The sequence below is a fragment of the Gymnoscopelus microlampas genome (assembly GCF_963454915.1).
Source record: "Gymnoscopelus microlampas genome assembly, chromosome: 10".
In the NCBI taxonomy this organism is placed as follows: domain Eukaryota; kingdom Metazoa; phylum Chordata; class Actinopteri; order Myctophiformes; family Myctophidae; genus Gymnoscopelus; species Gymnoscopelus microlampas.
The window spans coordinates 47,866,680-47,889,830 of NC_139947.1; the positions used below are offsets into that span (position 1 = coordinate 47,866,680).

Here is a 23,151-nt window from a genome sequence, read left to right on the forward strand (position 1 = left end):
AGAAGTACCAAAAGTGAAAGTACTAACGCGACGCGTTGTGAGCTTGTAGATCGGCTATTTTCAAATAGCCTATGTATAAAACAGGGCTAAAGTGGTTAATGTGTGTTTCATATATCTGAAAAGTAACTAGCAATTAAAGTTTTGAACTGGAAACCGCAAGGTTCCCAGTTCAAACCCGGGCTCCCCCAGAGTTAGTGTCGAAGTGTCATTGAGCAAGACACTGAACCCCTAATTGCTCCCGATGAGCAGGTTGCATGGTTTCCACCGCCATTGGTGTATGAATGTGTGTGAATGTGTGTATGAATGTGTGTGTGAATGGGTGAATGTAATGCACAATCTATGTATGGCGCTTTGGTTAACCCATTAAGACCTGGAACTGTGTCATTTTTAGATTTGAGCTAAAAAGCATTATTTTACTCTTTGGGCTATTCAAAAATAGCAGATCTACAAGCTCGTAGCGCGGCACCGAGTGCCGCGCTACGAGCTTGTATATCTGCTATTTTTGAAAATTCGTGAACATGTGTGCAAATCTTTGAATATATATATTTTTAAAGCGAACATTTTTAACTCAAATCTTTGCTTCTGGGGGTCCCTGGAACAAAATATTCTGATGGGGGTCCGCGGCCAAATGCATATCATTTTGGGGGTCCTTGACATGAAAAAAGATTGAGCACCACTGATATAGAAACATAGGTTTTTCAGAATACTGTTGAGATTTAGGAGACATGTAGAATCGGCTTCAGGTCTCAATGGGTTAAAAGCACTATATAAATGCACCATTTACCATTTACAGACAGACAGGCAGGCACACAGACAGACAGAGATATAGCCTGATAGAGAGAGAGAAAAAGAGCCAGCGAGAGACAAAGAGAGACACACAGAGAGACACAGAGATGACTCACCTTCTCAGCAGACTGGGCGGTGCCAAAGAAGATGGGTATGAAGGCCAGCCAGACGATGCAGGTGGTGTACATGGTGAAGCCGATGGGCTTGGCCTCGTTGAAGTCCTCCGGGACGTCCCGCGTCTTGATGGCGTAGATGGTGCAGGTGACCATCAACAGGATGCTATGGAAGGTACAGGTATTAACACTGTTGATTTCCTCCACTGAAACCATGACCAAAAATGTCTGTTGTTGACTATCTTTTTTCACTGACGAAAACTAAATGAAATCAAATAAAAACTAAGCTATGATGACTAAAAACTATGACTAAATATACTGACTATTTCGTCAACAAATAAAAAATCACACCCAGTGTGAAGTGAGCGGTGTTATTTAGAAACAACAGTGGTCATCATAGTGATGGAAGCTCACTTAAAAAAAATGATTTTTTGAAGTGCGTGGTGAAATGTATAGGTTATTATTTCATCATGAGTCTCGCTAGCCAATCAAAGCAAAGGGTCTGAATAGAGTCAGCCAATCACGGTACGGCGAAAATGGTGTGAATAGAGTCAGCCAATCACAGTACAGGGAAAGACGAATTCCCAACCCCACTTATAGGAGCGGCTACACCGCTCAAAAACTAGACTAAAATGTTTGGGAGAAGAGATCCAGTAGAACTAAGACAAGTCATCATGGGTGCGCGGTTGTCACAGACCGAAAATAGCTGATCTACAAGCTCACACCGCTTCGCAGCGCGTTGGCCCACTTGCAATACCCTCACGGCTGAGAATCGTTGCTGTACGGTATAGTGTAAGGTAAGGTTTAAGTTGATTCCATTTTTCTTATACTTAACTTTTAGATTTTTTTTTTCACTTCACGAGCTTGAACATCTGCTATTTTAGAACATTTTTGAAAAATGTTGAATCATTTTGAATTACGAAAAAGTGTGAGAACTACTGATTCAGAAGGTATTTGTAGAATCGTCTTAACCCTTTAAAACGGGGAACGCGTCTGTGTGTCATTTTAAGATTTCTTTGGCTATATAAAAATAGCAGATATACAAGCTCATAGCGTGGCACCGAGTGCCGCGCTATGAGCTTGTAGATCTGCTATTTTTTTGGGGAAAAATCGTGAAAATGTGTGCAAATCTTTAGTTCGAATATATATATACTTTTTTAAAACGAAAGTTTTTAACAAAAATCTTTGCTTCTGGGGATTTTACAAATGTCTTCTATTTTTTATTTTACTTATATTGCTATATTGTCAATGGTTTTCAAACTTTTTTCATTTCAAGGACCCCCAAAATAATATGTATTTGTCCGCGGACCCCCTCCCATCTAAAAATATTTTGCTCCAGGGACCCCCCAGGAGCAAAGGTTTGAGTTAAAAATTGTATATACAAATTTTGCACAATTTTTTCTAAAAGAATAGCAGATATACAAGCTCATAGAGCGGCACTCGGTGCCGCGCTATGAGCTTGTATATCTGCTATTTTTGAATAGCCCAAAGACATCTTGAAATGACACACATGCGTTCCCTTCCCGGCCGTACAAGGGTTAAATGGGTTCAATAATGACCGCTGAACTCAATAACAGACCACTGTCTAATCAAAGTTTTAAACACAAGTCATTCTTCCACCTAATTAAGCCCCACCTGTATCCCAGTGAGCAGATGATCTGCAGGTCTGTGATGTCACACTTCAGCATGCCGCGCGCCAGCAGGGGGTTCATGGTCCGGTGCTCGTCGTAGTCGATGATGGTGTTGGGCGGGTCCACGGCGAACCACACCAGCACGCCCAGCAGCTGCACGCAGATCAGGCTGGAGGCCACGGCGATCTGCGAGGTGGGGCTGATGAAGCGCGGCGCCGCCACCGTCTGCTTGCCCTGCTCGAAGATGCGGTAGATGCGGTTGGTCTTGGTGAGCAGCGCGGCGTAGCTGATGCACATGCCCAGACCCAGGAAGATGCGCCTGGAAGGAGCAAAAAACAAGGTTATTATTGTGTCAAAACCTGGGTCTGTCCTCTGCATTTTCCCTGTTACTACCCACCCCCCGTGTGCAGGGGCGTCACGGCCATTCACTGTGCGTACGACGCGACACCCTCACTCTCACAGATCCGTGATTTCATACCCCCCACTTTTTGAAAAAATAAAAGATAAAAACTTTTTTTTTGATAATAAATCGGTAAAATCAGGCAAAAATAAGAATTAAATAAGCTAACCCTAACCCTAACACCGAAATAAAGTAACCAAAACACGAAAAAAAAACTAACGAAATCTGCACAAAAAACGCACAATTTTGAAAATACAAAATTTGTTTACATTTGACAGTTGCAAATGTTTTTCACGATTTTTCAAAAATAGCAGATATACAAGCTCATAGCGCGGCACTATGAGCTTGTAGATCTGCTATTTTTGAATAGCCAAAGTGTAAAATAAGGGGTTTAGTAATAGTCCACCGAAAGTCCATCCCCCCCACCTTCTGAGAGCCCGTGACGTCCCTGCCCGTGTGTCCTTGATTGAGAGATTGAGTCCACCCGGGTATCCAGCTGTGAGCTGTTGGCTTAATGACTGTCGTTGCAACTTAAAGGACTTCCTTTGTTGACCCTGTGCCGGTTCTTAAATGTTTGCCATGTCGTCGTGTGCTCTTGTGTTATTCCGTGTATTCCCCCTGTGTTCAATTCTGAAGTATTCTAAGTTACTGTTTCCCTCTGTGTGAGGTGTACCTGTGTTGTTTCAAGTCCAAATTAAGTAAAGTGTGACTGGTTCTGCTACTCTGGTTTCTGCCTCCTGCTTATTTGGGTTCTCACCTCATTCCCCGGCCGGGTCGTGACATATTGTACAAAAAAAACGTGCTGAGCGAGGTCTGGTGTGCTCGTTAAGTGTGTGCATGGGGTAATTAGTGAACAAGACTTTTTCACCCTTTTCTCCTCTTGCATCAGTCGGAAGTGTGTCGCGGTTCATACGAAGTTGTGCTCCAACTATTCGTGTCAAGTGCGTGAAAATCTAAGTGCTGTGCTTTCTGTTTCATAATGCTGTTTATTTTGTGTGTTTAAAGGGCAAGACCACTTTGGTAGAGGTTTGGGTTGTGTAGTTACCTTAATTGGCATGATGTAACTCCAAAGGTGGCAAGAAATCAAAAATAATTGCTCCATCGATTAGAAATTGATAATTCAAAAAATATGCTACGCTTTGATTTCTTGTCCACCTTTGGAGTTACATCATATGGCAAGGTAAACTACACAACCCAAACCTCTACCAATGTGGTCTAGCCCTTTAATGTGCCTTTGATGTCCTGTTTTGCAATGTTACAGTATGTCTAGACCGTTGGTAAATGCCGCTTGATTGACAGTAGTACGGCAGTTACAATATTCAAGTGTTTACTTGATGTGCCGTTATTTCATTTATACGTAACAAACAATGGAAGTAATAATTTAAGTGCATAAGTGCATCAGTTTTTACGTGACTGGGGTAATGCTGATGTTTATTCCATAATGTAGGTCTTCTATATTGCTTACGTTCTACCCTTGGTGTCGTAGTATGACATCACGTGTGTAATTGAAACAATGGGCATTAGGCCTAGTTCATAGTTCATTCTGATAAGTTGTACAGTATGGGCATGCAGGGCTGGACTGGGTCAAAAATTCGGTACTTTAAGTCATTGGTTCTCAAAGTGGGGTCCGGGGACCCCCAGGGGTACTTGAGGGGATACCAGGGGGTCCCCAGCTAAATGATTTATAGGAACCAAATCGACCCTCAGGGTCTGTAACTCTGAGAGTGTACAAATGGAACCAAATGGACCCTAACGGGCCCATTTGGTTCCATTTGTACTCTCTCAGAGTTACATTGACATAGATTTTAAAATATGAATTGGGGTCCCAGAGATAGAAATGCCATTAAATGGGGGTCCGTAGCCCTAATGCATGTCAAACTTGGGGGGTCCTTAAACGACAATGATAGAGAATCACTGCTAGAGCCGTAAAAAAACTTCTCTTATGGGGGTCCCTGGCTTATCTTTTCAAATGGGGGTCCGCGGGCTAAAGTACATTTTGACATTCTGGCTCAGACTGGCCCACCAAAACCGGCACGCAGATAGCAGATACTCTACAGCAGCCCCGCTCCGTGGAGGCACAACACGAACAAACAAGCCCTAATACCACTACACCGCTCTTACTGAAAAACATCCCTCCATGTTCTGGAGCCTTGAGTAAAAATAATTGATAACTACACAACCCATAAATATGGCAGTTAGCCAACAGTACTCACTATCATAGACAACCTATAAATATGATAGTTGGCCTACAGTCCACCTCTGTGTGCCTGTATAATTCATGTTGTATGTATGCATGCTGCTTATTGTCAAGCATGCATTGTCAGGGGGATATATTTCATTGTAAATTGTATGTGTAATTCATGACGTACGCAAGCATAATGTCAGGTCGATATATATATACACACACACACACACACACACACACACACACACACACACACACACACACACACACACACACACACACACACACACGCATACACACACGCCTTGTACTGTGCTCATTCAAGTCTACAGTAAACCGTTTGAACGAGAGAAGTTGTCTGTTCTGTGTTCTAATCGACACCCCTGGGTGAAGTGGGGAAGCCTGACCAGCCGGCCAGCATAGCATACAGACCTTCTTTTACCCCTCACTAACACAGTTATTATACAATAGTGAAAGACGTCATGAAATGGCTTTTTTTTTTGCTTTAGCTTTATTTTGAAGTCTTCGTCTAAAAGGGAGTCGTGTTGTGCCTCGACCAATCCCAGCCTCAGCCGCCGGTCCCGTCCCCTCGGGCTATGGGATCGATGGGAACTACAGCTCTGACTGCAGATGTGCGTTTTGAAAGGGATGTTCGATATTGACTTTTTTACCGATATATACCGATATTGTTCAAGTCCTGATTTCCGATATAAACCGATACAGATATATGCAGGCTTTTTCACCAAAAGTCAACTAATTGTCAGGTACCAACATTACATATCTAATAAAATAAAATATCTATAATATCAATATAATATCTAATAAATCTAATATAATACAGTGATGTTGTTAGGTTTTCAATAAAGTGAGGACTCACTGGTGGTCATTTGAATGAGTCCCACTAATCTTACATTAGATGTAGGCCTATTTGACAGTGCAGAAGCATAATTGCCTTGATGCCTATAACATTAACGAGCATCAACGAGCGTCAGCTGGACACACACACACACACACACACACACACACCTGCCCTCTGCAGTGCTCTAATTTGAAAGAGACAGGAGTCTGTCTCTAGCCTGGTAAACCCTCCCTCCGGAAATCTCATTTCCATTTGATTTCAGAAAGGAGTCTGGTCTGAAACGCCTTTCTCCAATAATCGCTGTGGGCTGGAGTTGGGCGGGAGTAATACCGTTGACCGACAACCCCTTCAACCAATGATCGTTTTCCCCTTCAGCCAATGAGCAGTTCATTTTGACGAGCTCCAGACTATGTGACGCAACGGGACTTTTGGGACGGCCATGCCGAAAATAGGTTGCCTTATTGGGATACATGCGTGTCACTCCCCGCCCCTGCCGGTTCTCTAAATTTATATTTTTAAATAGGCTCTGTCATGATTCATTGACCACATATATGAAGTTAAACAACTAAATTCTATCCAAACGATATCTTATAAGTAAATTCCGTGCCTCAAAAAAGAAGTTTGAAAGCGTTATAAAACTGAAAGTAAGAAGTGAAGGCACTCGCACAAACAACAATGGCTGCCGTTCGTCTTTTGTCGGCGGCTCTCAGGCTGCACTCGGGTTCATTCGGGCTCACTCGAACTCGCCACCTGATTGGCCAACTGTCGCTGTCAATCACAGAACAATGAGCGACGACGCTGATAGGCTCGTCGGCTCGGCGAGCAGAGCGATTATTGGAGAAAGGCGTTTCAGACCAGACTCCTTTCTGAAATCAAATGGAAATGAGATTTCCGGAGGGAGGGTTTACCAGGCTAGTCTGTCTCGTTTCTCTCCAAAAGCCCTTGAATATGATGGAATATGATTAAGGATTACTGTGATTATGGTGAACTCACATTTCATATCACACACACACCCACCATACAGTAAGAACTCCTGTAACTTATTAAAAAAAAAATCAATACCGATATTACATTTTTATGCTAATGTCGACCGATAATATCGGACACCCCTAACCGGAATGCAGGGGTCTTCAACGGCCAAGGACCCCCTAGCTGAGAGAGAGATGAAGCAGGGACCCCCCTCTATATTGTATAAAATTGTGTTTCAGTTATAGGTGTTTTTTCCCCTACACCTATAACTCTTTGCCAAAAATAGCCGATCGTAGACCCGATAGTAGATCTGCTATTTTTGGCTGAAGTTCTCCTCAGAAAAGGGATGCTAGGGTTCAAGTGGTTAATGTAACTCTGTAGTAACTCTGAGGACCCCCTAGTAGGGGCCCCGGACCCCCTGTTGAAGACCCCTACCGTAATGCAATAAAGAAAACTAAAACTAACAATAAAGCATCTTTTTTTTTTAAATGTAATAAAATAAACCCATCAAACCTGAAGGAGCAGACGCCCACGTCGGGCTTGGCGATCATGAGGAAGGTGATGATGTAGCAGAGGAAGATGCCCGTCAGCAGCACGTAGCTCAGCTCGCGGCCGCACGCCCGCACGATGGGCGTGTCGTTGTGGCGCACGAACGTGGCCATGACGAAGATGGTGGCGCCGATGCCCAGGATGGCCAGGAAGACGGGGATGACGGCCCACGGCGAGCTCCACTCCAGCTTGACCACGGGGATGGGCTGGCAGGCCGTGCGGTTGGCGTTGGGCCGCAGGTTGTAGGCGCACAGGCGGCACGACGTCTCGTCGTGCTGGTACTGGTAGCCGTCGCACAGCTCGCAGTGCCAGCAGCACGGCATACCTTCATACAGCGGAGAAAAGTACGATTATGTACGTTTTATACACCTCATAGTACTGCAGGCAACGTGCACACATCCTGTCAGACATCTAACAGTGGTGGAAAAAGTACTAAAATGTTTGACTTAAAACCCATAAAGACCTGGAACGCATCTGTGTCATTTCTAGATTTGAGCTAAAAAAAAAGCATTATTTTACACTTTGGCTATTCAAAAATAGCAGATCTACAAGCTCGTAGCGCGGCACCGAGTGCCGCGCTACGAGCTTGTATATCTGCTATTTTTGAAAAATCGAGAAAATGTGTGCAAATCTTTGAATATATATATATTTATATATATATTTTTATATATGTGCCATATCAGGAAACACTACCCTTCTTCTTTGCCTGGCCTACTTGTTGTTAACTAGATCTTGTTTAGTCGATACACTTACTTGTTTTAGCTCGTGCTCATTTGATTTTGCTATTTTGTCTCATCTGTTTAAGAAAGTAGGTAGCTGATATATTGCACTCTTGGTTGCTTGTTTTTGCAGGAAATGCACTTAAGACTTCTGGTGATTAGTAGTTTCGTTCCCTACCTATGTTGAATGCACTTATTGTCGCTTTGGATCAAAGCGTCTGCTAAATGACTGTAATGTAATGTAATGTAATGTAATGTAATGTAATGTAATGTAATGTAATGTAAAGCAAACATTTGTAACTCAAATCGTTGCTTCTGGGGGTACGTAAAGGGTTAAGTAAAAGTACCAATACTGCAATGTAGAAATTGCTCTGGTACAAGTAAAAGTCCGGAATTCAAAATGTACTTGAGTAAAAGTAGCTACGTAAGTATTGTTATCAAAATGTGCTTACATTACCAAAAGTGAAAGTACTCCTTATGCAAAGGGTCCCAATTCACAAGTTTTGAAATGTATAAAATCCTTTGAAAATAGCAGATCTACAAGCTCACAACACGTCGCTTTGCGACGTGTTGTGAGCTTGTACATCGGCTTTTTTCTATCTGCCAAAGTTTAAATGGGGCTGAAGTGGTTTTGTAATAATAATCAAAATCTACAAAGTAACTAGTAACTCAAGTTTTCAAATAATTACAGTGGAGTAAAAGTACAATATTTGCCGCTCTGTGATGTAGTGGAGTAGAAGTAAAAGTATTGCAAATTGGAAATACTCCAGTAAAGTAGATGTGCCTAAAAATGTTACTTAAATACAGTACTTGAGTACATATACTTAAGTTACTTTCCACCACTGACATCAAAGAGAGCTTAAGCCCCCTGCCCTCTCCAGACCATGAATGCAGCATGTACTGTGGTGAAAGAAATGCAAATACCCCCCTTTCCTTTCCTTTCCTTTCCATGCCGTATACCCGAAGGCAGCATTCAAGAGAATAACCTTTTCCGAACTCTCCTGAACTTGAATGAAGCCGTTTCATGTTGAAAGAGTTCTACCCTCTGTGCAGAAATAAATCCATGGCGTATATACGGCGCATCTCCGGTAAATGCTTGATTATACTTAGTTTGAGCGAGGCGTAGCGTAACATTAACATTCTCTGCTGCACGTCCCTGAAGTTGGTGTGAGTCAGTGCGGTTCTCAGACTTTCTTTCATGTCAAGGACCCCCAGATGTCTACAGTATGTAATTTGGCCACGGAACTCCACCTGAAAAGATTTTGTGCCATAGACCCCCATCTGAAATGATTTTGTGCCATAGACCAGTGGTTCTCAAACTTTTTCATGTCAAGGACCCCCACAATATGTATTTGGCCACGGACCCCCATCTGAAAATATTTTGTTCCTGGGACCCCCGGAAGCAAAGATTTGAGTTACAAATGTTTGCTTTAAAAAATATATATTCAAAGATTTGCACACATTTTCAAAAATAGCAGATCTACAAGCTCATAGTGCGGCACTCGGTGCCGCACTATGAGCTTGTATATCTGCTATTTTTGAATAGCCCAAAGTATAAAAGGTCTTTGAGAACCAATGCCATAGACTCCCATCTGAAAAGATTTTGTGCCATAGACCCCCATCTGAAAAGATTTTGTGCCACGGACCCCCACAAGATAAGATTTGAGTTAAACTTTTATCTAAATGATTTTTCACAGATTTTTCAAAAATAATTGAAAAAATAAATATTTTAATTTATATATATTTTTAAAGGGAACATTTGTAACTCAAATCTTCTCAAAGCTTCTGGGGGACCCTGGAACAACATATTTTGAGATGGGGGGTCGGCTAGCCTGGCATTGGCCAGACTAATAACGTGGATTCACTCTCACGTTCCTCCCCGGTATCAGTCTGGACTTCAGCCCATAGGGAGCGAGTATGAGAAATCAGAAAATGATTTTGATGCTTTTCACTCTTGCAGTTGAAACGCAGTCACTGATAGCCCAATCATTTTCTGATTTCTCATACTCGCTCCCTATGGGCCTAAGTCCAGACTGATACCGGGGAGGAACGTGGAGAGTGAATCCACGTTATCAGTCTGGCCAATGTCTTTGACATGAAAAGATTTGAGCACCACTGATATAGCAACATATGTTTTTCAGTTACAAATGTTTGCTTAAAAAATATACATATATTCAAAAAAACAACATTATTTTTCTAAAATAGCATATACAAGCTTGGCACCGAGTGCCATGCTACGAGCTTGTATATCTGCTATTTTTTGAATAGCCAAAGAAATCTAAAAATGACACTGATTCTTTCCCGGTCTTGATGGGATAACACATTTTATAATTGTGGCTTTAAAGCACACTGTATTTTGATGCCAGCCTTTGAATGCAGACATTCCACTTGTTAACAGAGAGTAGATCCACCACTGTGTACCTTTCACTCTCTTCTTCCTCTCGCCCGTCTTGCAGGGCAGGCTGCACACGGAGATAGGCACGTCCTGCTCGCCGTCTGGCCACTGGAGGTCCTCCAGCTGAGAGAGACGCCCCCCAGAGGACAGGAGGAGACAAGAGAGAGAGAGAGAGAGAGAGAGAGAGAGAGAGAGAGAGAGAGAGAGAGAGAGAAAAGACATCAGAGAAATCAGAGACACACATACTGTGTATTTTGCATTTTGAGATTTCCAGTAAATGTAAGTGCGTTATAAATAAAATCCATTATTATTATTATTACTGTACTCCCCACAGATAACAAAACACACAGAGAGAGAGCTTGAAAACTTGATCAGGGGGTCTGACATGACAATTGTCACACCAGGGGCCCCCCAGGGGCCATGTCAGGGCCGCCAGTAGTGGGAAAAAAAATACTGCCTCTGAGAAGTAGTGGAGTAGAAGTAAAACTATTGAAAATGGGTAATACTCCAGTAAAGTAAAACATCCTCAAAAGTGTACTTAACTCATTGGGTTAAAAAAATGGAAAGACGGACGCGATCCGGTCCGGTAAAAGCACATCCGGTTTCCGCAACACATTTGTATACATAACAAAATTGCCGGATCCGGAACAAGAGCTTCCGTTTCGTAGCGACCCGTTTCACGCCAGCAAACGGAGATGTGTGTATGTACCCCCTGAGTGCCATTAACGTGTTTTTACCGCTATGGCTCAACGAGCCAATGACGTGTTTGACGTGTTTTTGAAAAAATAGTAAAAAAAAAAAAAAACATTTTTTTTTTCATCATCATCTGAAGATTAGCAGCTCCATCCACTCCTTGTTTAACTTAGAACTGAAAAAGGCTGTATCTCGCTTCCTAAGCACTTTTTGTTTTCTGTCAAAAGAACGCTGGCACTGGGACAACATCATTCTGAAATAATTCTGGCAATTCTGGCACTCAATGAGTTAAGTATGGTACTTGTAGTAAATGTGCTTAGTTACTTTACACCACTGGGTATAAAGCCTTTGAAACAAATAGCAGCACTTTGTTAAATGCATTTGAAATGGCACACTAAAACTGTTGTTTTGCAGATGTATTTAATGGTTGCTCTGTTTATGCGTACAGTACAGGCCTGAGATCAACTGCATTATGATTAGTAGTCCTTAAGGACAATGTATTCTATCGGACATCCTTCTCCCGCCACAACAGCTCATGAATCTTGCTAATGTGTTTGCACATTGCTGTACTTCACCCAGCAGCAGCAGTGGTGTAAAAGTAACTTAATACATTTACTTTAAGTAAATGTACTTTTTGGGAGTATTTCCAATTTTCAGTACTCTTACTTCTACTCCACTACATCTCAGAGGCAAATATTGTACTTTTACTCCACTACAGTTATTTGAAAACTTTAGTTACTAGTTACTGTGTAGACTTGTATTATTATTACAAAACATACATTAACCACTTTAGCCCTATGTACATTTCAGCCATTTGAAAATAGCACACTGCAGTATTGATAATTTTACTTAAGTAAAATATGCGAGGTACTTTTTCTACCACTGTTTATACCAAGCTACCCTTGCCTACAGTGTAATCATTTCTAACATCAAATGCATTTTGTGTTTTTTTTTCCGTAAGCCAGCTTTTCTAAGTAGAAAAGTGACACGGCTCTGTTTCCACTTTCCCTTTTCGTTCCCTTGTGAGGTTTTTTCCACGGTTTTAATTTCACATTTGCTGTGGCAAACATATGTTTTCTCGTGCCAATAAAGCTCCTTTGAATGGAAGTGAATTGACTGGAATTGAGAGAAAAGGGAGATAAATGGATGGATGGGTGCAGCGGCACCGTAGATAAGGTGTCACGTTGATAATGATGAAGTGTACGTCGCCACGCGCCTCTCGGTGAAAGGCCACGGGTTCAGAATAATGAAAGCCTGATATATATATACACGTGGCAGTGGTGTAAAGTAACTAAGTACATTTACCCAAGTACTGTTCTTAAAATAAAAATAAAAACATCTGTATGATAGAATATGTTAACACGATATAACTTACAATTGGGGTGGTTGTATTTTGCCTCCCTGCTCTTCTATTGAGACATTTAGATCGCGTCAAAGTTCATGTCTCACCTAGCTCCGACGGAACCTCTCCCTCCGCTGTATAGCTCCGAGATGAGGTTCCTCGTTTCCCGTTTGAGGACATTGTCGCACATTTTCCACTTTACACGTTTCTTACCCCTTTCTGCACATCGTATCCAAAAAGTAAAGCTTTTCTGCAATTCTCTCAGATGTTTTAAGTTCTAGCGCACCATAAAAGCTATCCAACGAGTTGAAGAAAGTATTTAATTTGCCTCGGTCCTCAGCCGGTTCCATAATATTTTGCATTAGAAGATGCAATTCAACATTTGACCAGTAGGGGAATCAGTAATGTTATCTCGATGGGCACAACTCTTGCGCAATGTCTTAAAAAACATGTAACCGGATGAAGACCGAGGCAAATTAAATACTTTCTTCAACTCGTTGGATAGATTTTATGGTGCGCTAGAACTTAAAACATCTGAGAGAATTGCAGAAAAGCTTTACTTTACGATGTGCAGAAAGGGGTAAGAAACATGTAAAGTGGAAAATGTGCGACAATGTCCTGCTCAAACGGCAGAGGGAAACGAGGAACCTCATCTCGGGGCTATACAGCGGAGGGAGAGGTTCCATAGGGGCTACTATGTCTCACCCAGACACAGGATCTGACACGAATTTTGACCCGAAAGTCAATATAAAACGTATCCCCTGAGCAAGAAGCCAGGCTCTATTAGCTCAACTAGTGGAGGAAACCGGGTTCAAATGCGGGGTAGAGGAGGAAAGTTACAGGAGAGTGCCGTTTTAACCCGCTAAGACCCGGGAACGCATCCGTGTCATTCTAAGATATCTTTGGGTTATTTGAAAATAGCAGATATACAAGCTCATAGCACGGCACCGAGTGCCGCGCTATGAGCTTGTAGATCTGCTATTTTTTTTTCACAACAAAATCGTGCAAATGTGTGCAAATCTTTGAATATATATATTTTCAAAGTGAACATTTGTAACTCAAATCTTTGCTTCTGGGGGTCCCTGGAACAAAACATTTTCAGATTGGGGTCCGCAGCCAAATACATATACAGTATATATATATTTTTTTTTTAAACTGTTAGGATTTAGAAGACATTTGTAGAATCCCCCAGAAGCAATAAGATTTGAGTTAAAATATTTGCTTTAAAAAATATATATATATTCAAACATTTGCACAAAAATAATGTCCACGATTAAAAAAAAAAAAAAAACTGCAGATCTACAAGCTCATGCCGCGATATGAGCTTCTATATCTGCTATTTTTGAATAGCCCAAAGACATCTAAAATGACACAGTTGCGTTCCCGGGCTTGAATGGGTTAAAGGAGGAAAAAAAGAAAATAACAATCAGTGCACTTCTCCCAACACTGCGAGGCAAGTGTAAATCAGGCATAACGTTCAACGTCTAAGTGTTGGAGCACAATTTGAGCAAAGCCCCCCCCCCCACTTGATACTTAGTATCCCCTCTCTGCCACAGTGTGAGACACACCCATACTTTTTCATCAGACATCAAACCATCAGCAGAATGCATGATAAGGCATGGGAACCGCCTAAAAATAGCATCGCCGGGCACTTTCTCCTGTCCTTTTTGTCTAACGGGACTCGTCTTCTCAATACTTGAAAGTAATTGAAATCACCATGGAAACAGGGATCACCTTTGTTCAGTGAAATGAAAACAAAAGAAAAAGCAAAGGCACGCAATGCGAAGGGAGGGATATTGTCATTTAAGCCATTAAGGCCGGGAACCGCATCTGTGTGACATTTTTTTAGATTTCTTTGGGCTATTCAAAAATAGCAGATATACAAGCTCATAGCGCGGCACCGAGTGCCGCGCTATGAGCTTGTAGATCTGCTATTTTTTTGGGAAAAATCGTGAAAATGCGTGCAAATCTTTGAATGTATATATTTTTCAAAGCGCACATTTGTGACTCAAATCTTTACTTCTGGGGGATTCTAAAAATGTCTTCTAAATCCTAACATGTATTTTATTTTTGTATTTACTTACAGTATGTTGCTATATATCAGTGGTTCTCAAACATTTTTCACGTCAAGGACCCCCAAAATTATGTATTTTATTTGTCCACGGACACCCCATCTCAAAATATTTTGCTCCAGGGACCCCCAGAAGCAAAGATTTGAGTTAAAATGTATATATATATATATATATATATATATACAGTACAGTATACTTTCAAAGATTTGCACAAAAAAAAACTCGATTTTTCTAAATTTGCCAAAGAAATCTAAAAAGTGACACACATACGCGTTCCCGGTCTCAATGGGTTAATAAAGAACACGGCGAGCCACTGAGGTATGAAATAAGACACTCGCCTAAAGCAAACAGAACGGAATACAAACATGAATTAGAGGCGAAAAGTTCTGAGCAAATATGAAGGAGAATTGGGATTTACTGCCTACTGTGTGTGAATGCTTATTGTGGGGCAGACTTTAGCAAAGGCATATTTCTATTCATAATGTTATTACTGTCTTCAATCAGACAGAGCGAGTACCTGAGACGCCATTCCAGAAGCCACTAATGGCTTCTGGAATGTCTGTCAGTCAGTCAGTCATACTAAAGTGGAGCATTCTAATCTGCACTCACGTTCATAGGAGGTACACTCAAGGACGGCTCTGATAATACTCCTGGCTTAAAGGGCATTACCTCTTTGGTAGAGGTTTGGGTTGTACCATGATGTAACTCCAAATGTCGGCAAGAAATCAAAAATAATTTCTCCATTGATTAGAAATAAATTATTCAAAATATGCTCCTCATTGACTTACATTGTACGGTGAAACAGCTCTCAGTCAATATAGACCATCACCAAACCCAGTAGGCTACTGTTTTTTTTTATGTTAACTTCCTGTTGATTTAGGTTTTTTTATGAGGAAGAAAACACGGACAGGATCCGCGGATCCGGAAACGGATCTTCAAATAGAAAAATCAACAGGAAGTTGACATTTTTATTTAAAAAAGAAACCGTAGTACTGGATTTTGCGATGTTCTATATTGTCTGAATCAGCTTTGTTTGTGTTCGTCTACGTGGTAAAAGAGTGACTTTTAAAGCTGTTTTACCGTACAATGTAAGTCAATGAGGAGCATATTTTAAATTATTCATTTCTAATCAATGGAGCAATCATTTTTGATTTCTTGTCCACCTTTGGAGTTACATCATGGCAAGGTAACTACACAACTCAAACCTCTACCAAAGTGGCCTTGCCCTTTAAAGCAGAGATTCTCAACCTTGTAACTTCTGATGCAATTTTTATCTTCGATCTACTCCTCAGTGTTTGTGTTATTTTAGATTTGAGCTATAATAAATAAACAACATATGTTTTTCAGATAACTCTTAGGATTCAGAACAGTGGTTTAGATCAGTGGTTCTCAAAAATAGCAGATCTACAAGCTCACAGCACGTCAATTCGTGCCAGTGCTGCAAGCTTGTACATCTGCTATTTTGAAACATTTTTGAAAAATCTTTAAAGTGTTGAAAGATTTTTTTCATATGTTGTTTTTTTTTTAAACACTTCTGTGGGTGCCTGGTACAAAACATTTTCAGATGGGGGACCGCGGCCAAATACATATTCTGGGGGTCCTTGGCATGAAAAAGTTGTATATGTTTTGTAATATAACAATTTATACCTGCAAAGTAACTAGTAACTAAAGTTTTCAAATCATTGTAGTGGAGTAAAAGTACAATATTTGCCTCTGAGATGTTGTGATAAGTAGAAGTAAAAGTGTTGAAAATCGGAAAGGCTCCAGTAAAGTAAAAACACCTCAAAATCATACTTAAATACAATACTTGAGTAAATGTACTTTCCAGTTTCCACCACTGGTTTCAAACACTGCCATCCAGGACAGCAGTCTACGTCATTGTGCACGTAGTACCAACGCCTGTCCTGTCACTGAGTGGCAATGAAAAACTATAAGAACTTGTCACCCCGCGGAGAAGGCAAGTAAATCAGAAGAGTTACTGTCACAATGGCAGAAACAGCAAGGACTTTTCAGCAAGCTCCATGTGACAAATGATGGTCTGGACAGGACTCGTTATTTACTGGCTCACAAGATCATGAAACACAGAAAGAATTCACCGCTTAAACCCTCTATTCTTACTAGTAAAAACTGACCTGAGTTGCAACTGTCCTTGGACCGATTTTTATCCAATATACACACCAAATCTCTTCGCCAAAAATAGCAGCTCTACAAGCACACACAACACGTCGCTTCCACAATAGGGATGCTGTGGTTCAAGCTGTTAATAAAAGAAGGTGTAGTGACAGTCTTGGGGCATAATTCACCATGGGCTCTTAGAGAGTGGGGGGGGGGGGGGGGTTGGTTAGAGGTAATAGGAAACAGGTGTGTGAGTTGTGTTGTCAGTATGAGTGCAGTGTGTGTATAGACCCCTTAACAGACGACGGTCACACAGATAAGAACCAGTACGCGTGCGCAGTCCGGCACCAAATGAAACCCATTCTGTCAGGTCTCGCTAGGACGCGCGCCTCACTAGCCAACACACAAGAGGAGAATGAACTGAAACCAGCGCACCCCGAAACAATATGTTGGGAAGTGTTGATTGCATGAAACAATCACCTGTCTCAATGTTGGTAAACAAATAATTGGTCTATAGAGCACCGAAGTCTGACGTAATTTATACATCCTACCTGGGTCGCGTTTTTTTTCCCCTCGTTCTGAATCCCCATAAACGTGTTTAATATCGCGTCAAATTAGAACTGTGTTCCAAAAATAAACAAGTGATCCCGGCGGTTTGACTCATATGGATATGAAGCATCAACTGACGGTGGGAAAACGCTAATGTTACTTTCACCGAATTAGTAAAGTTTGTGCCAGAAACAGACTGTATCAAATATAAGTGACTGACTATCATAAACGAAACAGAACCTCCTCCCTGACAATATCGCAGAGACAGTTTGTTTATTTTTGGAACACAATTCTTATATGAGACGATTCTAAGATGACCCAATGTTATTCTCCATAGAGAAATGACTTTATGAACCAGGGGATGGACGAGTGACGTCAGGACTTCTGTACTCTATTAGTGGGGCAAAAGTCAATGTTAAGTCAGTTAAGTCAAGCTGTTTATGACCCACCAAGATGTCCACCGCTACCAAGTGACACTTGTTGACGCCCCCCTTCAGGATTTTTTGCTACGCACTATACGTTCTTTCTTGCAATTCCTACAAAGGCATTCTTTCAGGGGCGTCACGGCCATTCACTGTGCGTACGACGCGACACCCTCACTCTCACAGATCCATGATTTCATACCCCCCACTTTTTGAAAAAATAAAAACATTTTTTTTGATAATAAATCGGTAAAATCAGGCAAAAATAAGAATTAAATAACCAAACTCTAACCCTAAAACCGAAATAAAGTAACCAAAACATAAAAACAAAAAAACCTAACAAAATCCGCCCAAAAAACTCAAAATTTTGAAAATACAAAATGTGTTTACATTTGACAGTTACAAATGTTTTTCACGATTTTTCAAAAATAGCAGATCTACAAGCTCATAGCGCGGCACTCGGTGCCGCGCTATGAGCTTGTATATCTGCTATTTTTGAATAGCCAAAGTGTAAAATAAGGGGTATAGTAATAGTCCACCGAAAGTCCGTCCCCCCCACCTTCTGAGAGCCCGTGACGTACCTGCATTCTTTTAATAACCACTTGAACCCCAGCATCCCTATATTCTGCGATTACTGTGATATCATGAACCATCTCAGACCACTCAGGTCAACCGGGAAAGGTCTGCTTAATTCTGTCTCTAGAATCAACACTAAACGTGGAAGAAGCAGCGTTTAGTTTCTATGCATCACTATATCTGGAACACATTTCCCAGAATACCACAGGTCTGCTGCAGTGGTGGAAAAAGTACTCAAATGTTTTACTTAAGTAAAAGTATCAATACTGCAATATAGAAGTGCTCCGTTACAAGTAAAAGTCCAGAATTCAAAATTGACTTGAGTAAAAGTAGTAAATAATTGGTATCAAAATGTACTTAAAGTGGCAAATGTAAAAGTACTAAAATGTTTGAAAATAGCAGATCTACAAGCTCAGCTTGTAGATCTGCTATTTTCAAATAGCCTAGGTATTAAATAAGGCTAAAGTGGTTAATGTATGTTTTATAATGAGATAATTTGTATCTGCTTAGTAACTAGTAACTAAAGTTTTCAAATAATTGTAGTGGAGTAAACGTACAATATTTGCCTCCGAGATGTAGTGGAGTAGAAGTAAAAGTATAGACAATTGGAAATACTCTAGTAAAGTAAAAGTACCTCAAAATTGTACTTAAGTACAGTACTTGAGTAAATGTACTTAAGTCACCACTGGTCTGCATGCCACTCTTTAGCTCTTTTAAATCACAGCTAAAGACCTTTCTGTATGCCGCTGTCTTTCATGGAGTTATCGTTTTCGTTTTCTTCCTCCTCTGCACTGGAATTGAATTTGTTATGTTTTATGTTATGTTTTTGTTGTATTTTATGTATCCTAATATCACTTTATAATGGGTTTCCTTTAGCTTGATGTTTTGTGTAAAGCACATTGAATTGCCTTGATGTTGAAAAGTGCCGTACAAATAGCCTCGCCTTGTGGATTCCAGTGATGGAAAGACAATGAAAGACAGCCGCTAGCACTTTAGCTGTGATTAAAAAGGGCTAAAAAATGTGATTAAAAAGAGCTACCGACTCGGTAGCGCTGGCGCCTCACAGCTAGAAGGTCCTGGGTTCGATTCCCGCCGGGGACGCTGTGGGCACGTGTTCTCTCCTCCGCGTCATCAGCGCCCATACCCTAGGTGGGGTTGGCGAAAGGGCCCACTCTGTGTGGAGTTTGCATGTTCTCCCCGTGTCTACTAGGGTAGTTAATACCCTCACAAAAACATGTAGTAATTAATCCTGGTCACTATACTGCCTCCCCCATGACAGCCGGTGCGCCTGATGGAGGGGAAAGGAACTGGTTGGAATAACGTGTTCCTTCCACGCGCTACGTCCTACCGGGGAAACTCCCCTCTGTCAGGTGACAAGAAGGTCAGTTGGCTCTCATGCATTGAAGGAGGCATGAGCTCGGCCCTTGGCTCCCTAGGCTGGTGTAGTGCCCAGGATCACTTCGAAAATTGGCACCGGGTGAAAAAGGGTTACAAAACCGTGGGATAAAAAATGTAGAATAAAAAAGAGCTAAAGAGCGGCAGCAGACCAGTGGTGTAAAGTAACTAATTACATTTACTCAAGTACTGTACTTAAATATATATTTTTTTTACAATTTTTACTTTACTGGAGTATTTCCAATTTTCAGTACTTTTACTTTTACTACATCTCAGAGGCAAATATTGTACTTTTACTCCACTACAATTATTTGAAAACTTTAGTTACTTAGTTACAGATATAAATTATTACATTATAAAACATACATTAACCACTTTAGCCCCCACTTTAGCCCCAACGCGACACGTTGTGAGCTTGTAGATCTGCTATGTTCAAACATTTTAGTACTTTTGGTACTTTAAGTATATTTTGATGCCAATACTTTTGTACTTTTACTAGAGTGACATTTTGAACACAGGCATTTTACTTGTAAGGGCGCGCTCCCACCGCACTTTTATTTTACCTCTGGGGCAGAATCTGCCAATGCTTTGTCAATGTAAATGCGTGGATTCGCGCAAGAGCGGATCTTTCCGCATGTCGCGCAGACCTTGCGTTTATCTGCTCTACACAACTTGTCCATTTGAAGCATAAAACTGCTGGAGGCAGTTATATGCTTAAAGTGCTGCTGAAAGTGAGTGACAGGTGCGTCACTCCCGTTTTTTAGAATCCGCTGGCTGCAAAAAACTGTGGCCACGCAAAACCTGCGTTTAACAGCAGCCGATCATGTTTTGGTGGGAGCGTGCCCTAACAGAGTATTTCTATATTGTGGTATGGCTACTTTTACTTTTTTAGTACTTTTTCCACCACTGTTTAAAGTATAACTGCCATAGCCTGTAGAAAAAAAAGAAACTATACACGTTGAAAAGGAAGTTGAAGTTGATTGGTGCCTGGCCTGAACGGAAGCCTGATTAATTTCTCATGTGGTCCCACATGGAGAATTATTGCACACCCTTGGTGTAGGCAATTCCAAGAAAAAAAAATATAATAACCCTAACTGACAAAGATTATTAAAGCAATAAGGAAAGCACTTAAAAAATCAAATCAAATGTTAATGTTTTGAAATGTCTTATGCCATTACCAGCCCTGACATCCCCGAAGTCAAGTGGTGTTAACTCATTAAGACCGGGAATGCATCTGTGTGTCATTTTAAGATTTCTTTGGGCTATTCAAAAATAGCAGATCTACAAGCTCATAGCGTGGCACAGAGTGCCGCGCTATGAGCTTGTAGATCTGCTATTTATTTATTTTTATTGTGAAAATGTGTGGAAATCTTTGAATATATATACTTTTTAAAGCGAACATTTGTAACTCAAATCTTTACTTCTGGGGGATTCCAATCTCTTCTAAATCTTAACAGTTTTTTGAAAAAATGTATGTTGCTATAATATCAGTGGTTCTGAAACTTTTTTCATGTCAAGGACCCCCCAAAATGATATATATTTGGTCGCGGACCCCCATCTCAAAATGTTCGAGGGACCCCCTAGAACATTTTGCACATTTTTATCTTTGAAGCACAGATCAAAGATAAAAATGTTCGCTTTAAAACACATATATATTCAAAGATTTGCACACATTTTCCACGATTGTTCCCAAAAATAGCAGATCTACAAGCTCATAGCGCTTGTAGAGCTACAGTATGAGCTTGTAGATCTGCTATTTTTGAATAGCCCAAAGTATATAATAATGGTTAAAGTGGTTACACAGATGCATTCCCGGTCTTAATGAGTTAAGGAATGCATGTAGCTAACTACCTGCCATGAAATCAAAATGACAGCATGGGAGGGCAGATTGCAAAGTCATTACAGACGTGGTTGTTATTATGGGTTGTTGTTTGTGTGCAGCACCGTGCTGCCATTAAGTGAATTAGTGATGTGAAGTTCAGTTGTTATGTGAAGTTCATAACAACCTTTTGAGGCTCGTCCAATTTGTTCATTTTTGTGTAAAAACACGAACAAACACGGAATTGATCCTGCCCTGACCACGGGTCAGCTCCCACACCCACACCCACACACACACACACACACACACACACACACACACACACACACACACACACACACACACACACATTATTACTATACTTGGTACGACAACATTTTTTACATCATATTTAGTTATGCTCGTTGTGTCCAGTGGTGTAAAGTAACCAAGTACATTTACTCAAGTACTGTACTTGAGTACAATATTGAGGTATTTTTACTTTACTGGAGTATCTCCAATTTTCAGTACTTTTACTTCTACTCCACTACATCTCAGAGGCAAACATTGTACTTTTACTCCACTACAATTATTTAAAAACTTTAGTTACTAGTTATTTTGTAGATTTTGATTGTTATTACATAACATACATTAACCACTTCAGCCCTACAGTATATACATTTCGGCTGAAAATAGCCGATCTACAAGCTCACAATGCGTCGCGATGCGACGCATTGTGAGCTTGTAGATCTGTTATTTTCAAAAGACTTTTTCCGACACTGGTTGTGTCGTGCCCTGAAAATAAGTGATCTACAAGCTCACGAGTCGTACAAAATCGGCATAACCTCAACTCCGACCCCTAAACCTAACCTATAGCTTAACCCTAAAGGTGCGTTCACACGGGCAGATTTAAAGATACATGCTACCATTCATTTACAATGGAAACCAGTGACATGAAGATACAAAGATACATCCGACGTTTGTAGCTGTAGCTCTATAGCGACAAAGATACACATTCAAGTTGAGCTGGGTTCAACTTCCAGATACAAAGATACAAAGCTACAAATTCAAGTTGAGCAGGGTTCAACTTCCACATACTGTACAAAGATACAAAGCTACACATTCAAGTTGAGCTGGGTTCAACTTCCAGATACAAAGATACAAAGCTACAAATACAAGTTGAGCTGGGTTCAACTTCCAGATACAAGGATACAAAGCTACACATTCAAGTTGAGCTGGGTTCAACTTCCAGATTCAAAGATACAAAGCAACACATTCAAGTTGAGCTGGGTTCAACTTCCAGATACAAGGATACAAAGATACAACTGTAGCTCTGATGTCCGCACGTTTGATGACGTCAGCGACCGCGTTGAGCAACACAGATACAAAGCAACACAGTGACAAAGATGCAGTGTGTTTTTGTATCTCTGTATCTTTTAATCTGCCCGTGTGAATGCACCATAACACCAACCTGAATATCTTCATCATTGAGATATACAATAACTCCCCCAATCTGTTTTAAAATGTCTTCTTCCTCACAAATGTCTGTTCCTCAAAGTCTGCACTACTTGTGGGGTACGCAT

General features: G+C 40.9%; 1 protein-coding gene across 1 annotated transcript in view; it reads right to left on the minus strand.

Annotated features, from left to right (window-relative positions):
• The window catches only part of LOC311054267 (metabotropic glutamate receptor 7-like), a gene marked incomplete at both ends in the record, with an annotated part of 254,803 nt that overhangs the window by 52,740 nt on the left and 178,912 nt on the right, over positions 1-23,151 (minus strand). Inside the window, 4 exons of the mRNA XM_084070143.1 lie at positions 903-1,065; positions 2,535-2,849; positions 7,457-7,817; positions 10,633-10,729. Of these exons, the coding sequence (XP_083926269.1) occupies positions 903-1,065; positions 2,535-2,849; positions 7,457-7,817; positions 10,633-10,729 (936 nt within the window). The remainder of the gene's footprint in view (positions 1-902; positions 1,066-2,534; positions 2,850-7,456; positions 7,818-10,632; positions 10,730-23,151) is intronic.